Below are 16,104 nucleotides of genomic sequence, written 5' to 3' on the forward strand. Positions count from 1 at the left end.
CCACATCAGAAACAATACAACGATAAGTGTTGGATTCGATGTGAAGAAGACTAAAGGTTGACCTTTTATTAAAGTAGGCACGTGAAAGCCAGGAATCTTCTCAAGAGAGATGAGCTCCATTTAGACCTTTTCGGGATTAGACAAAGAGGATGGCAAAGTCGTTGATTATATGATAGCATTTGAATACTAAATCTAAATGATCAATCTATACTCAGATATGGTTGTCATGCTTTTAGACCCTATGATGGGATTGAGGAAGCATAAATATCCCCGTGAAAATATCGTAATTCTCACCAACTGGTTTGAATTTACTATCAAATTAAAATGCTATCAAATTTATCACCAAATAGGCTTGACACCACCTTATATACATATATAATTGGAGAGATAGCAGCATCTCATTCTTAGGATTTCAGTCGTAATATCAACATCACACAAAGGAGAAAAAAAGGGGAGAAAATCGGAATTGAGGTATTAACAATCCATTACAAATTATAGTAAACACTGCTTGCTACCTCAATATCAGTTGTTTCTCATTTAAAGAGGAAGAAATGAAAAAAAAAAAAACCCTCTCAAATCAATCAAACGATTCTTAGCTCTTTGAGTTGTAAGATTTTTTATGTCCCACATGCATGACCAAAAATGTTAAATGACTTTTAGTTTATTTGACTCTTATGTTATTTGGCTCTTTCAATTCGATCCTCATAAAGTGTGTTAATGCTCATAAAGTATATTAATGGCCATAAAATGTGTTAAGGGTCAAATTTGTGAGAAGTTAGTTTTCTCTTGAAATTCTCACTTTGATGGACGGTGGAGAGTTTTATGGTATTAAAAGGTTGGAAATATGGTCCTCTCTCTACCCTATAAATGAACACTATCTCCATCATTTTGGTGTATCTGAATTGAGGGCTAAGTGAGAGAAATCATTTTTCTAAAAAGTGTCTACTCTAAAAATTTCAACAACAACAAGTAGACTTACTCTTATGGATTGCGGTATGTCTTCTAAATTACTTGAGCCTTATGTTTATATTTGTGAAAATCATAATAGTTGAAGGTCTTGGGATTTATGTTTATGAGATCTCTTATGTATTTAGATCCATCTTATTGGTTAACATGAATGGCAATAGGATGTTCTATTCAACTTACATTCACAACCAATGAATCATTACTTAATCTGTTACATTGGCTTTTCATTGTATACTAGCTAGAAAAGCTCATGAACCTGCAACTTCGAAGAATCACAAAGCCTGCGATGATAAAAAAAACCATGAGATTGCCATACACACCTAGCAATTCTACCATGAAGGAGGTAGTTCGCATAGGCAGCGCAAGCCACATATTTGGACTAATGCCCGCAAGTGGACGTAAATGCGACGGGAAGTAAGAGGAAGACAGCAAGGTAGGCGCCAGCGGGTCGTCCTACTCGGAGACACGGTGAGATCGGCTCGTACGGGCTTCCAGACAACCTCGACCAAAAGAATCGACGCTATCATCCCTGTCGAGTGGACTTGAGATCCGTTTGGCCTGCCACCGTGATGCCAATGCGCGACGAGCGAGAGGTGCAGAAGGAGTCACACGCCCGACAGCGATATCCGGATCCTGAGGGGGATGGGACACAGAATATACCTAGTTAGTGGGGTGGGAGGGGACGATGATGGGTGTCCACAGTGGACCTTTCTCCTCCTTCCCACGCTTTATGGAGTAGCTCCCACTTTGAGGCTTCAATCATAGAGCACCAACGGAAGGCCCCTTTGGCCTTTCAATGAGCTCATGATACCCAGATGAACAATAGAATGGTATAATGTTGGTGTGTTATATGAGCACAACAAAAATCTGCCCAAGTAGTCTCGTAGCCATCGTTTCTTGCCACTCCTTTTTTCCCCATTTCTTTTTCTTTTCTTCTTTCTTTTAATCAACTTATGGTGTTCCTTTGACAATGGCAACAAGAGTCCTACGTATAGGTTTTGTAATCATCTTAATAGGCCACCCATTTAACTGGTAGAGCACAACTCTCTCTCTCTCTCTCTCTCTCTCATCTCTCAAATGAAGGGAATCTGTATGAGACTATCTTGGGATCGATTGAAGGAAATCTCTCCTTTGGCAGCAATCCTTGACCTACTTTCTACCTATACTTCAGGTGGGCTATGCATGTAGGACTGGACAAGTTCCCTACCTTTCCTCTCCCTCCCTCCCTCCCTCTCTCTCCTCCCCCCCCCCCCCCCCCTCCACGCAAATATCTTATGATATATTTACAGCTTATCTCAATTGAAGGAACTGATATGAGGAAAGGTTGGGACTGGGGATCTCGATGAGCGTCTCTCCTTGACAACCATCTTATCTTCTGCACTTCAGGTAAGCTTCTGTACGTTCAAGTCTAAAAGATCTCTCTCTATCATGCACGCTGGCTCGCTCGCTCCCACACACAGCAACTTTTTCTTTTCCTTCAAAACTCTCACAGCTACTTCATGTTTCAGTTACTTTGCCAGTTCTCAACAGTACTTTTCTCTTTTTATCTGTGTATATTTAAGTTATATTATGCCTCATGTTTTTGTTTAATTTTGTTGTCATCGCTGCTGCTGGTGGTGGTATTGGAAGGCTATGAAATTATAGGCTGTTATTTACCATATGACAAATTTTCTGGCTGTCAAACAGCAGCCCTGCCATCCATGCGATCGATGTGGTTGTCATACCATAACAACCACTTAATCTTTCTTTCCTTCGCTTTTTAGGCAATATTCTCAGCCTACTCACATATTGGTGTTTCCAAACTCAGATGAACCAACTTTGTTTTGCTGATCATCTGCCTGTTGAAAACCCTAACAAGTTTTTTCTTATGTCCATGTCTCTGAGAGAGACATCAGATATGAAGTCTCTGCAAGCAAATAGCATGGTGTAAATAGCTACTTATATAGATTTTGTGTCCATCAGCGGACATACCATCTTTCAGTGGACCAGTTGATCAGGTTGTCTCAACTGGTTTCCTCTGAGCTTAAATTAATGGACCAGTGCATCCCAGGTATATATGTTCCTCAGTGTAGATGAAGATCTGAGATGGTCGGTATGATAACAATCTGCACATCTCTTCTAGATAAGGATTCATTAGGTGGGTGATCTAGATAGAGGAAAGTAGAATCTGCTTTCAATTTCTGGAGTTTTCAATTTTTGATTTCCAATTATCCAGTCTTAATTTTAAATTATATTCATTCATCATGAACATATAGACAGGACAAGGTTGAGAATACTCTAAATTTGGTGTTTATTAAGCGTATTTTTGAACAGATCATGAAGATTTTTTCGTTCTTTTTCTCCCCCCATTTTTAAACTTAAAATTGTAATGCCTATATTTGATTAGCAATACCAACTTCCATGAGCAAGCATGCTCTGGAGCACAATAGATTTTAATCCCAAATCTTTGAACTTGAAAGTAACTCACAGATCTTTTTTCCTTTTTTAAAAAAAGAAAAGGCAATAGGTTTTGCTAGGGTACCCTTTTTATAATTTTTTACGTTAGAAGATATCTAAACTATTCAATAGATTATGATATTTAGAATATTTTATTCTTAACAGATTAGCAGCATGGTAGCTATATGTCACCAACCTCTCCACTTTTTCACCATCTTTTGAAAAAAAGTATTTTATTTATTTTCTATTCTGACTTGACCGAACCAAGTCAGAGGAAAGTTGGCCCATCCTCGCTTTTGTTATTATCTTTTCAAAAGAAATATTTTAATATTTTTGTTCTGAAAGCCGATTCTTCCTCGGAGGCTGTGCGCGGTGGCAGCGGCGGCGGCAGCCAAGAGGGAGGAGAGGAGGGAGTGGAGGTGGTGGAGGAGAAGGCAGGCGAGATGATGGAGGTAGCTAGCCTTACAGCTGGAAACACCGATTTGGTGGAGCTGGGGGGAGGTGAGGGCAAGGATAGCGTTGGAGACGGCGCCATGCTCACCACCGTCGAGGGGGAGAGGCGATCCCTTGACCGGAGGGGAGGATGCCGCGGAAGATAGGCATGACGAAGCTGGGAATAGGAGAACCGGCGGAGGGGACTTCAAATCGGCTCAGGGGCGATGGAGCTGGCGCCACCGTGGGCGAGGCAGCAGTGATGGGGAGGAAGTTGAGCGCGGCCGTCGTGGCCACCACGGTGACTAGGATATGAGGTGGTGGTGGTGGTGGTGGTGCAGGAGAAGAGCTCCAGCGGCAGCCAGGATGGCATGACTCCAGAAAGCTCCTAGGTCTCTTTCCATCGCACCTCCGCTCCCTCTCCCTCCCTGAGAAGACCCTCCTCCTTGCTTGCCTCCTCCACTCCCTCCTCCCTCCCGCTCCGGTGCCGCTGTCGCCTCCCACCACCGTCTACACCTCTGGGACCAGGGTAGGGTATCAGGGCTAGGGGTCGAAGGGCTTCCAAAATGCCCCTGACGTTCAAAGAATTTAGCGCACCATCTACCATTTTTCAATTCCAAAAAGCCCTTGAAGTTCAAAATAGTTACAGCACTAGCCGTGCATATGATCGGCCAGAATCATATGCCGTCCACGTTAAATGAAAAAGGATTAAAAAGCCTCCTCCACCTTTTTCTTATTATTTATTTATTTATTTCTAGCATGAGTGCTACCGGCAGAGGCAAAATATATATATATATATATATATATATATATATATATATATATATATAGGGCTAGTTTGGATCGTAGGAAAAGAAGAGAAAAAAGTGTGGTCAACGAAAAAGTAATAAGATGCCTCTTATTTGGTTGGAGTTTTCAAAGGAGAGAGACGAGAAAGTTATATTCCCATGAGAATATGATTGCCACATTTCATGGAAAAATCTTTCCCATGAGAAACATGAGAAAGTTACTTTCCCATTAGGCGGAAATAACTTTATTTTTACTTTTTCCCAAAAGACCCTTCAGCATTAAAGAAGCATTAAAGAGGCATTAAAGACCTAATTTTTATTAAGGGCATAATAGGAATTATACGTAACTTTCCCATGAAAGTGGATGGCGAACCAAACATAAGCACTTTGTAAATTTATCACTTTTCTATTGTCAATCAAACATGTCAAAAGTACTTTCCTAGGCATCCTCTTCCCGCAAATTTATTTTCCAAAAATCATATTCCTAAGAGGAAAAATGCTTTCCACAAACCAAACGAGCCCATAAGGTGACATAGAGATGAAGGCAGTGTTAGGCCATATCCATAGAACATCTTCTAAATGATAAGCAACAAAAGAAGCAACCTAATCTGCCGTTCTGTTCGTCTCTCGGTATACATGAGCAGTCTTTTGAAGCACTGTTGGAAAACTCAAAAGCAACTGGCAAGTCGAGCAGCTCAAAATGCCTCTTCGGTGAACCAAGTTGGTTCCAGCTCATGTCAGCATGGTCTCATCTGCGGAAAGGCCATTTGATACTGGGAGGGGCACTATTTTGCATGAGGGGAATGGGGACCCAAGAGGTGAGAAGGTGATGATGGGATCCTCGTGGGATGAGAGCTGGGTTATGTACTATTCCATCCCAAAGTAACACAATACCAAGTGGCATGGGGTCTGCTCTCTCTAAACCCCACCACTGGCATCTAAATCTAGCTTTGAAGAAAACTTTTCCGTCCTCATTCTTTTATCTCTGGCTGAATCATTTAACACGAGCTCATATGATGATGGGCTCCTTTTCTTTTCATATGTTCATCTTTTTTAGTTGGGGTTGGGTAAATGATGGGCTTTCTCAAGACAGCAATGCTTCAAGGTCCCATCTGGTTTTTTATATTGCCTTTGGCCTTTTCCTCCTAGCAGTAAAATGACATGTAGAGAGCTAACCACGACATACCTATATATAGGGGACCCCAAAACTCCTCAAAATCCTTATCTTTAGATTTTGTCTGCAAAAAAGTATCTCACATAATAAGGTTAAAACAAGGCAGCCTCTGTCACTGATGTAGCCAACATGATGTTAATTCTTATACGGGTGATGGTTAGGTTGTCTGGGCCACAATTCCAGTCACACCTCACTAAAGGTTGGGTGGTGGGTCTAATTATCCCCTTTTTTTTTTTTTTGTTTTGATAAAGGGTCCAACTATCTTTGAAGAGGTGACATGATATCACCGAAGGTTGGGTGGTGGATCCAATTCCAAATCCCTGATATCTCGAATTTTGTCGTAAGGAACCGGTAATTGTTGGAGTATAACTTTGTGGCTTTTATGTTGAAACAGATTTTCTTGTTAACAAAAATAGGAACGCATGAGTTGATTAGATTTCTAGTTGTAACAATCCAGTACCTCATCCAAAATAGCTAGTCAGAAGATATTTTTTTTGAGGTCCCTTAATTTCCAAGATCTATCCAGTTAATAACTAATGTAGAACTAAACACACGCCCGTACAAATCCTCACTTCACATATTTTTTTTCATTTAAGCCCTGACGTTCTCATCAGGATAAATGTTAAAATAAATTCTAATCTAATCACAAACATCACAAGCACCATGATCGGTCTATGGTCAGCCCCAATGAATTCGTACTGCAGTGTCCTCTAGTCTACATAGGTTATGGACTGATACCCATTAAACATAGAGAGCAGCAAGGGAGAATAATTTTTCAGGGATGGTGTAAACGCTTCTCTTTTTTTAATATCATTAATCCAGTTTTACCAGTCCGCTGCTAATAAAAAAATAGAATTTGGTAGCTTTTAGATAAAAAGTTTTTTAGAATTGGGATTTTATGCCGAAATAAAGAAAGAGCAAATGCTATGAGGACAAAGTCATCCCTCTCCCTTAGCAAAAAAAAAAAAAAAAAAAGTGTCATCCCTCTCCCTTTTTCTTTTTGGAGAAAATATTTAATTCTTCTGATTTAAGGGAGGTAAAAAAAATCACCCAGAAACTATTGAAGAGATGAAGCTGCCTTTATCATCATCCAAACTCTTGAGAAACCCTAGCAACTCTTTTTGATGGTAGAGCAATGACTAATCATTAAAAAGACTACCCTTGTATGCAGTACTTGCAGCAGTGGACTTCTTGTTAATGAAAATCTTGGAGTTGTGCTTCTTCTAGTATACCCATGAGATCACTGCGACTGGTATGAAGATAGCTGATTGCAAATCCTTTGTGATGTATTCCATTCTCCAAGTAGAACAGGGTGGTCCAAAGCCTTGTCAGTAGGTTGTTGAACTCCCAGTTTGCTGACAGAGCATATTCCATATCTCATGGCAAATAGGCATTTGACAATAGGTACTTCCCTCGATTTGTGTTTAGATTATCTCTGGAAGTCAGTTTGGAGGTATCCCTCTAGAGGCATCAAGAGCAATCCAGGTATCAATTTGGCCACCTGACAGTGAACGAATAATATCTGGTGCCAATCAAGCTTGGATTCCTGGAGGAAGTATCCCTCTAGAGGCATCAACAGCAATCCAGGCATCAATTTGGCCACCGGACAGTGAACGAATAATATCTGGTGCCAATCAAGCTTGGATTCCTGGAGCCCAGCTGCACAACACCGAAGGAAATTATCGTATCACTTACCGCTCTCCTTTTGGGAGCATCCCGGAGGCCTCTTTCCTTCCAACAAAGCAGTGACATAGGAAAAATTAAAGAAGGCTCTGGCTTCAATGTTCATTGGAAGATAAGCATAAGCTCTAGTAGGTCTCCCCCTAACCACCATTGTTTATTTATGTACAGGCTGGGATGAAGCTCAAGTAGTGTCCTGCCCCTCTACAATAGAAACAAACAAGCCCTTTCCTACGAGTGTTCTGATGATGACCTACTTCCCCTGTTTTTAAAGGAGTGTCTTTGCCACCAAGTAACAGGACGAGAGAAGCCCGGCCAAAGGGTAGACGAGGGGTAGGAACAATGGGTAAATGCGCTACTACGGTTTACAGGTCGCCTTTGATATCCAGGTTTGGAGATTCTGTTAGGGTGAATGAAGGCAGGATGGGTGTTGGCTTGGTAGAGGAAGAAAATGGAAAAGAGAGGTTTGGGGGCATACTTCACTGTACCAGCTTGAACTAGACGGACGGACGGACCGTACTATATCGGTTCGGTATCGGTATCCAGTATAGATGGCGTACCGAATATCGGCAATACCGAAAAAACTCCATACTGTACCGTATCGATATAGTTATTACTGTGGCATTGGTATGAATTCGGTACCGAAACAGCAAATCTTGATCTGGGGTGCTCCTGACACCGGCGCAGAACAAAGGTGGCTAGAAGGTGTTAAGAGTCAAGAGTGGTTAGAGCCAGCTACAAGGCAGCAACTCGAGCTCCTGCACTTCCTTTGTTGCCGATGGTAACAGCATTAGCTACTGTCAGAATAGTTATACTTCATATTTCCATACATCCCATATTTGTCGGTCCCTACAGACCTCTCCAACCTCTTCCTATTCCCCTCTCCATTGCCCCGAGAGCGAACTCGTCAAACATCTAAGTTTTGACAAACTGAATGGGCGAACAAAGGGTCCAATGCACCTTTTTATGCCAGTACAGGAGATTGTGTTTGCAGTCAAGTGCATATTTTTTTCAGAAATAGTATGACAACCAGTACCTTTTTTCCCCCATATCTCTGCATCTATACTGCAACAACAGATGATGGAGAACTAACATGTTAACCAATCATGCCTTGATGCCAGGTTTAACGACAACAAAGGAAGATAAGGTCAGTTATTGACAGTAAGAAAGCTTATGTCATTCTTAGGAGGAAAGATAAGCTGTAAAGATGAAGTACATGAAACTTGGAACAAAGCCAGACACTTTCTACACAGAAGAAGCCGTAAGGTATACGATGCTTCATTACCAAATGAGATTAATTTGTAACCGCAGGAATGGATTGGTTTTTTTATTTTATTCAACGAGTAATAAATCAAAGAAATTGGTTAAAAGAATATAACTTCTATTTAAAAATCTTTAATTACAAGCTGATTAGGAATATTCATTTACTGTACAGAGAATTACATTTATATACAATTGCTTAAAAAAAATCTATACTTGTATTGCAGATCAGTGCTGTCGGATGTACCAACTGACATTATCATACACATTAACAGCACGAAATACCTATTGCATAAGGTACCTCTCTCTCTCTCTCTCTCAGACACAAACACACATTCGCAGTATCATTGTTTCAGGATCAAGACCATATTGACAAGGGTATTTGAACTTCAATATTTGGAGACATTTGAACTTCGAGGCAAGAAAACTATAGAGAAAAAAAAAAAGAATAGTGGCATTATTAATATATTTTGTAAAAGATCGTTCCAATTGGTTGTCAGGTGTCTCCACATTTCAAGCTTAATAACGAGCATGATCGTACGATCATCATCAACATCTAAGTATCTACTTTAAGCCCTTATGAGTGGATAATGAATCTCTAGGACTGCAGAGGTTAACGTTTAACATAAAACTAACGTTTGTTTTTTTTTTATTCTGCCTAATCTAGCATACAACTCGAGTACAAGACCCCATCGATGCGCGCATTATAACAAGATCAGCAATGTTGTTATGTTTCAATTACTTCAAAGCTTTTGATTTCAGGGTCTTTTGAACTGTAGTTTCCGCTTCTCCTGAAGTGTGGCCTCCTACAACGCCTTTGCTCCGACGCTGAGGACGATTCCGACCAACCAATTCCCATAGCTCTTCACGATGTGCCTGGGGGGGAAGAAGCATTTGAGCTCTGCGCGAAGTTCTGTTACGGAATCACCATCAATCTCAGCGCCCACAACTTCGCGCAGGCAGTCTCTGCAGCCAGGTTCCTACGGATGACCGAGTCAGTGGCCAAGGGAAATGTCATTGCGAAGCTCGAGTCGTTCTTCCAATCGTGCGTCCTCCGGGGCTGGAAGGACCCAATTGCAACGCTCCAGTCTGTAGGGAAGCTGTCAGGTTGGTTGGATAATCCTAGGATTGTGCAGCCATGCATGGATGTCATCATTGAAAAAATCCTTGCAGACCCATCAAAGGTTTGGTTACTTTCACAGTCCAGGTTCTTTCCTTCTTCTTCATCAATATATGGTTCGCTATTAGGAACTTAGCTTTGCAGGGGCATTACATGCTATCTAGAGCTAGCAGTCTTCTATGTGACGCCACAGGACTTAACCAGCAGCCTAGTTGATACCTTCTAAAGATCCCAATTAATGCACCACTGCATGTAACTAGTTGGTCATATATTTTCTTGTCCAGGTTACGTGGTCCTTCACATACACCAGGCCAGGCTACACCAAGAAGGATCGCCGTTCTGTCCCCAAGGACTGGTGGACTGAGGATGTTTCCGAGCTCGAGCTCGACCTCTTCCGATCGATAATCTCCACCGTCAGGGTAACAAAGAAGCTCCCTCCGGCACTCATCGGAGAAGCTCTCCATGTCTATGCATGCAAGCACCTCCCAGACCCAATGGAGGGCCAAGGCGTAGCTCAAAGCTCCACTGTTCGAACCGGAGAAACCCTAGCCAAGGGCAAGCGCGTGCTGGAGTCCATCGTCAGCATGATTCCCAGTGAACCAGGTTCGGTCTCTGTCGGGTTCTTGTTAAGGTTGCTGAAAGTTGCCAACTATGTTGGGGCTTCGCCGTCGACCAAAGCCGAGCTAGTTAGGCGATCAGGCCGGCAGTTGGATGAAGCAACAGCGAGCGACCTGCTCATTCCACTGCCTTCAAACCCACAGGAGTATGATGTTGGTGCAGTGGAAGCGGTATTAGAGAATTTCCTGGTTCAACTTCGCCGACCCATGCCTCCAGAAGAGAGTAGGAGGATGCTCGGGTCAATGGCGAGGGTCGCAAACATCTTCGACTCCTACTTGCAAGTCATTGCGCAAGACACTGACTTCCCAGTGTCAAAATTCTGTGATCTTGCAGGGTCCCTGCCAGAAATGGCACGACAAGAGCACGACGGGCTCTATCGAGCCATTGATACTTACCTTGAGGTAATAATACTTTCAACACTAGTTAATTTGATCACATATGAAAAGAGATTTTCTTATGAATTCCAGAAGGCGAATCTAAAATCAAGGTATTTGGCATGAGGAAAGCAGAACATTAAGAAGCCAATATAAGTAGACAAAAACACAACGACACTACTGCCCCCAACTTTCTAGAGATGACACTGGTGGGTTTTTAATTTCCACATCAACAAAAAAAAAAAGACACTGGTGGTTGTTCCAACCAGTCAATTTCTGAAAGTAGGAGTTGAATATGAAAACTTGGCAACTTGAATTGCTTCGTTTACTTACATTCTGAGTGTTTGGAACTTGGATGTAGTTTCTAGTATGCCTTAACTCTAAATTGATCTCCTTAGGAGCACCCAGACTTGAGCAAGGCAGAGAGGAAGCGGCTCTGCCGGATGATCAACTGCCAAAAGCTGTCCCCTGCTGCACGCTCGCATGCAATAGAAAACGACCGCCTGCCCTTGCGCACGATCGTGCACCTCCTGTTTGTAGAACAGGAGAGGGTGGGCAGCGCCGGCAGGAACCAAGGGGCTCCTCCCGTTCGATCATCGAATGAGGTCTCGGCCGCAAGGGTCGCTCAAGATGACAGTAGAAGGCTGAGACAGGGATCAGAAGAAGGGCTTCAACACAGAGGAGAGCCAGTACAAGGTGGTGGAAGGATCAAGAGTGTAGAGATGCTGAGGATGGGGAGATCGACATCAGAGTCTAGAATGACCAGGAAGGACAAGGAGAGAGCAGTGGAGAAAGGGGAAGGATCCGGGAGCAAGATCAGACTCAACCAATAAAGCTAAAGAAGGGATAAAAAATATGATGATGATATTAGCATCGCATCCCCTCTCCACCCCAGCAATAAAAAGGGGTGAAAAGGAGAGACAGGGGGAGGGGGGATCGAGTTTGTAATACCTAGTCTGTTAATACTCGCAAAGATATTCATGATTTTTTTTTTTTTATTTTCCAATTCTTTTGGATCTAGAGACCATGAAGAATTTGTTTGGGAGGTAAATTTTGTAATTATTTGAGTGAGCAAGGGATGATCGATCATTTAACCTTGAAATGTCTTGCACAAGTCAGGAGGGATATTTGAACTTCTACTTTGTCCAAAGTACTCCTCCAGGATTATCATAGAGGATCTCCAAGACTCCAAGAAAAGCTACCATAGAAGATATAAAACAGAAAGAATCCAAGTGCAACAGATCAAGTTGCTTGCAGGCAGCGCAGCTGTAAATAGGTTGGACTAAGGTGGGATCCATGGTATATCTTTATCCAAAGTCAACAAGACAAATTGAGTTTTGATTCAAATTTGAGATCACCAAAAATGAGTAAGCTCCAAACACAAATCAATCCAGATTAATAGTCAGATGCAAGCTCAGATTTAAGTTTTTGTGGAGTTCGATTCAGCACTTAATTTTATTTTATGTTTCTTCATGCTATTGCTCTTCTATTTTTATTCTCCTTCTATTATCTAATAAGAGGATTGTTCTGGTGCACTTTAGGGAAGTCGCATGGCACTACGCTTTTAAAATACAGATAAGGATTCCATGCCACCTGGTCTCCTAATTTTGTTCCCGATGAACATTTATTCTTACCAGCAACAACAATTAATTTTTATGTCAGCAATAGAAGCCCAAGTTCATGGCATTGCTGATCTTGTAGAGGTCGAAAATATCAAATTCATCTAGTTAAAAGTATAAGAGAAAATACGTAATTAAGTTGGCGGGGGTGTTATTTTAAGAAAAAATCTAAAAAGTTAGAGTATACAAAGAGAAGGAAATGACGGCCCGTAAAGGTTACATAATGGGAAGATGGAAACCTTGAGTCACAACAATCAGGAAACATGGTAACAAAAACATAACCATGTAGAAGCTGCAAGGGAAATGACAAAACCATCAAGAACCAAGTTTGCACTGGTTTCTCACATACGTCTCTTCTATTTACTCCATGAACCAAGCAAATAAGTTTGTCTTGCTAGATAGCAAAAGTAGAGAGTGCGACAGCAAAGCGCATAAGAAAAAAGCAAGTTCTATTACTAGAGCTAAAAAAAATGGGTATAAACTTTACACGATGCTTTGATTTGGTGTAAAATTAGAAAATGGACCATAATGTGAAAACCATCCACCGAGTTGGTTTGAAGAACAACTGTGTAACCACATATATATAACCGAAGGGCTACCTATGGGTAGTGTTTAACCCAGATGATCAGTAAAAGGTAATGCATGTAGAATAAAATTTAGGAATTCACGTGGTTAAGTAAAACCCCACAACCCCTGGGAGTTGAATCATATAGTGAAATAAGTGTTCGAAAATAGTATGTTATCCCTGATACTGTGCCTAATTATATTGCATTCTTGGCTACAACAATCTTGGCTGTGATGGTCTGCTAAACACCCAAGAACCCTAGACTGCAAATGAATGAACAGATTTGGGCCTAGTAAAGGTACAAGGAAAATTTTAAATTAGCCTGATTCTGTCAAATCCTATAGCAGTACATAAATTCCCCCCCCCCCCCCCCCCCCCCCAAAAAAAAAAAAAAAAAAAAAAACTGCAGAGGCTCAAGCATTTAGCCATATAGCTAAAATAGTTACGAAGCCTATGAAGCCAAATACAGATATGAAAACACAAAATTACCCATGAAAGGGAATTATTCTATTATGTCATTTTTAATCAGCAGCTTTCTGGTCATCAATTTCCAAGCGATGTGGCACAAGATCTCTGAAGTGATAATACAGTGCAACCTAATAGTATAAGAAAAAAATCTGTCATCAAATCTGTCTAAAATGTGCATAAGAATATGCTTAGGCTTCAAAATCAAGGAAATCATAGACAAAAAGATAAGTCTTTCTTTTTAATAAAAAGAATATAGAAATCCAGAATCAAAAAAATTCTATTACTGGAATTCAGTGGAGTAAATCTCATTGAATTAGCCAGTCATTTTAACATGGATCTGGAGACCAATGAACTTTCAAAGTTTTTTGAGGAATAATGAACTTACAGAGGTTATGGAAGGACTCGGTTGTATGATTTGCATGTGATTCAGTACCAAATGGTATTCCAACTGATGAATTGTTCTTTTGTAGAAAAAAAACAACATTACACCTCTGCTGCATGTCAACTATGAAGCTGCTGCAGTAGCTTCATCTGGCTTCATTAAGTAGAAGAGATCCAAGACATCAGCATGGTTACGAACACATCCCGGAGATTTAGAAAGTATACCATGTGCCACCTGATGCCTCCCTGCCTTGAGCAATTCTTCAAACATATGCAGGTACACTGTTTTTGAAGGGAATTCCTTCACAGTCATTGCCTTCAAAAAGCTCAAGGCATCATCCACAGTTCCGGACTTGGATATATAGCCAATGAATGGGTCAATAAAAGGAGGATACCCATGGGTTTTCATCAACCCCAGAAGACTGCAAGCTTCTTTGATATATCCTTGACTTATCAGACTTTCAATCAGAAAGTTGTATGTGGTGTGCCAAGGCTCTACATTCTTTTTAGTGACCAAATCCTTAAGTATCTTGTATGCATCTTTTGCTCTGTCTTTCTGGTAAAACCCATTCACCAAAACTTCAATGGCACAACCAACATTCTCACCATCCTTTCTTTCTATCATCTTATAGAAACACTGCAATGCCTTATCTAACTCGCCAGCCAGAGAATGTTTTTGAACTAAAGATGCCCATGTCTTTGGATCCAAACTATACCCGGATTTTTCCCCATTATCTAAATACTCGAGCGCATCATCGAATCTCCCACTATTGACAAGTCCAACCACAACCCGATCATGCACGGAACTGTCTGCTACAAAGCCTCCTTCTTCCATGGCCTTCAAGATCTTATCACACTCTCCTAGTTTACCAACGCTACTCAGTGATTTAAGTACTGTACCAAGAACCGATCCTTCCATAGAATTTCCGGCATTTATAAAAGTACGAACAACCCTAGTAATCAAATTCAATTCTGGGTCTTTACTTACCACTATTTTTCTCAACAATAATATGAAATCCCGAGGTGAAGGCTTCTCTGAACTGTCCAGCACAAACGCATAAAGGTTCACGGCCTCTGCACTCATTTTCCTCTCTAGAAACCTTTCCAACACCTTGATATATGTTTCTGGCTCCAATTGATATCTGCCATTTCTGATCTTATGAAGAACATCACAAAACTCCTCGACACAATCTTCTCGACCCAGAACCCTGGCCATCGCATTGTAAACTCTACCATCGATTTTAAAAGATCCATCTTCCTCAACCCATCGGAAAAACCTTAAAGCCTTCTTAGGATATGAGCTAATCCTTTCCAAGACTGCAACGACCAAATCAGATGACAAACTTACACCCAAGTCTTCTAGTTTCTTTTGAATGATTTCACTTGATTCATCCTCTTGTCTCAAAATCTTGCAAATTTGAGAACACATTCTCCCAACTACATTCTCGTGGGAATTCAAGAAACATATTTCCTTCAACAAATTGAAATCCTTCTCCATTTCCTTCTCTTTGAAACTCTCTGAGACTTTCAAGTAGGCGTCTTTTGATAAACCGAACCCTTTTTTCTTCATGATTTCAACAAAAGCCCAAAATTCCTCTGACCGGCCCTTCGTGCCCACGATCTCAAGCATTAAATTATATGACCTCGAGTTCAACCTGACAGTACCTCTCTCCGAAACCCAATCAAAGAACCTCCGAGCGATCTCAGGGCTCCCTTCGAGATCCCAGAGCACCAGGTTCACAGTCTCTTGGTCCAGCGAGAGATTGAGGGACTCTAATTCAGCCTTGATCTCATCAGAACCGATAGGCTTCGAAAAGATCTCCGTCACGAGGGCGTGATTATGGTCCTTGCGATCGATAGCCGGCTTCGACGAGAAATAGCGGTCTCTAGGGTTTCCAAGAGTATGCCGGCCGAGAAACGGAGCAAGAAAGGTAGCATTTTGGGGTTCCGGAGCTCTCACCTGGAGATTTAGGAATCCAATTCTCGAGCTTTGAGCAGAGATCCGAGAAAAGCTCCGGAGACACAGTGCCTTCCACCCGTTCCTCATCTTGCTGTGTTTCAGGCGTTCTATCCGTTGCAGGCGTTGGGATTTAAGATTAGGGTTCCAGAGAATCTGAGATGAGTTAGGTTTAGGGTTTGGAAAGGGTTTAAGCGCCATGACAGCTCGGCGGCCGATCTTTTATATATATATAGTATCTTTCGCGCAATTGAAGTTCACCTTCA

At 41.5% G+C, this 16,104-nt stretch overlaps 2 protein-coding genes across 4 annotated transcripts; one reads left to right on the plus strand and one right to left on the minus strand.

Moving 5' to 3' along the window:
• The first annotated feature begins 1,819 nt into the window (after positions 1-1,819).
• Positions 1,820-13,398, plus strand: LOC103712841 (BTB/POZ domain-containing protein At5g47800-like). Of its 3 annotated transcripts, none has more exons than XM_039126843.1 (7): positions 1,820-2,137; positions 2,256-2,352; positions 8,598-8,742; positions 8,964-9,033; positions 9,516-9,920; positions 10,141-10,875; positions 11,247-13,398. In XM_039126843.1, exons 3-7 carry the CDS (start codon positions 8,684-8,686, stop codon positions 11,679-11,681), a joined length of 1,704 nt encoding a protein of 567 aa, XP_038982771.1. In that variant the 5' UTR covers positions 1,820-2,137; positions 2,256-2,352; positions 8,598-8,683; the 3' UTR covers positions 11,682-13,398. The 3 variants fall into 3 exon arrangements, with proteins under 3 accessions (XP_038982771.1, XP_017699711.1, XP_038982782.1); XM_017844222.3 differs by having other exon boundaries at positions 2,272-2,352; XM_039126854.1 differs by having other exon boundaries at positions 11,257-11,396.
• A 1-nt stretch (position 13,399) lies between these two features.
• On the minus strand, positions 13,400-16,070 carry LOC120110899 (pentatricopeptide repeat-containing protein At3g02490, mitochondrial-like). The gene is made up of 2 exons (XM_039126861.1): positions 13,886-16,070; positions 13,400-13,628 (listed from the first exon to the last, which is right to left on the minus strand). Exon 1 carries the CDS (start codon positions 16,037-16,039, stop codon positions 14,006-14,008), a length of 2,034 nt encoding a protein of 677 aa, XP_038982789.1. The 5' UTR covers positions 16,040-16,070; the 3' UTR covers positions 13,400-13,628; positions 13,886-14,005.
• Between the last annotated feature and the right edge of the window lie 34 nt (positions 16,071-16,104).

The sequence above is a fragment of the Phoenix dactylifera genome, chromosome 1, assembly GCF_009389715.1.
Source record: "Phoenix dactylifera cultivar Barhee BC4 chromosome 1, palm_55x_up_171113_PBpolish2nd_filt_p, whole genome shotgun sequence".
In the NCBI taxonomy this organism is placed as follows: domain Eukaryota; kingdom Viridiplantae; phylum Streptophyta; class Magnoliopsida; order Arecales; family Arecaceae; genus Phoenix; species Phoenix dactylifera.

Excerpts from the sequence above, each read along its gene's own strand:
- LOC103712841 (XM_039126843.1), top strand. The coding sequence starts at position 8,684 with ATGAAGTACATGAAACTTGGAACAAAGCCAGACACTTTCTACACAGAA. Across the intron at positions 9,034-9,515 it reads CGAAATACCTATTGCATAAG|TTTCCGCTTCTCCTGAAGTG; the intron begins GTACCTCTCTCT and ends TTTGAACTGTAG. Across the intron at positions 9,921-10,140 it reads TCCTTGCAGACCCATCAAAG|GTTACGTGGTCCTTCACATA; the intron begins GTTTGGTTACTT and ends TTTCTTGTCCAG.
- LOC120110899 (XM_039126861.1), bottom strand. The coding sequence starts at position 16,039 with ATGGCGCTTAAACCCTTTCCAAACCCTAAACCTAACTCATCTCAGATT.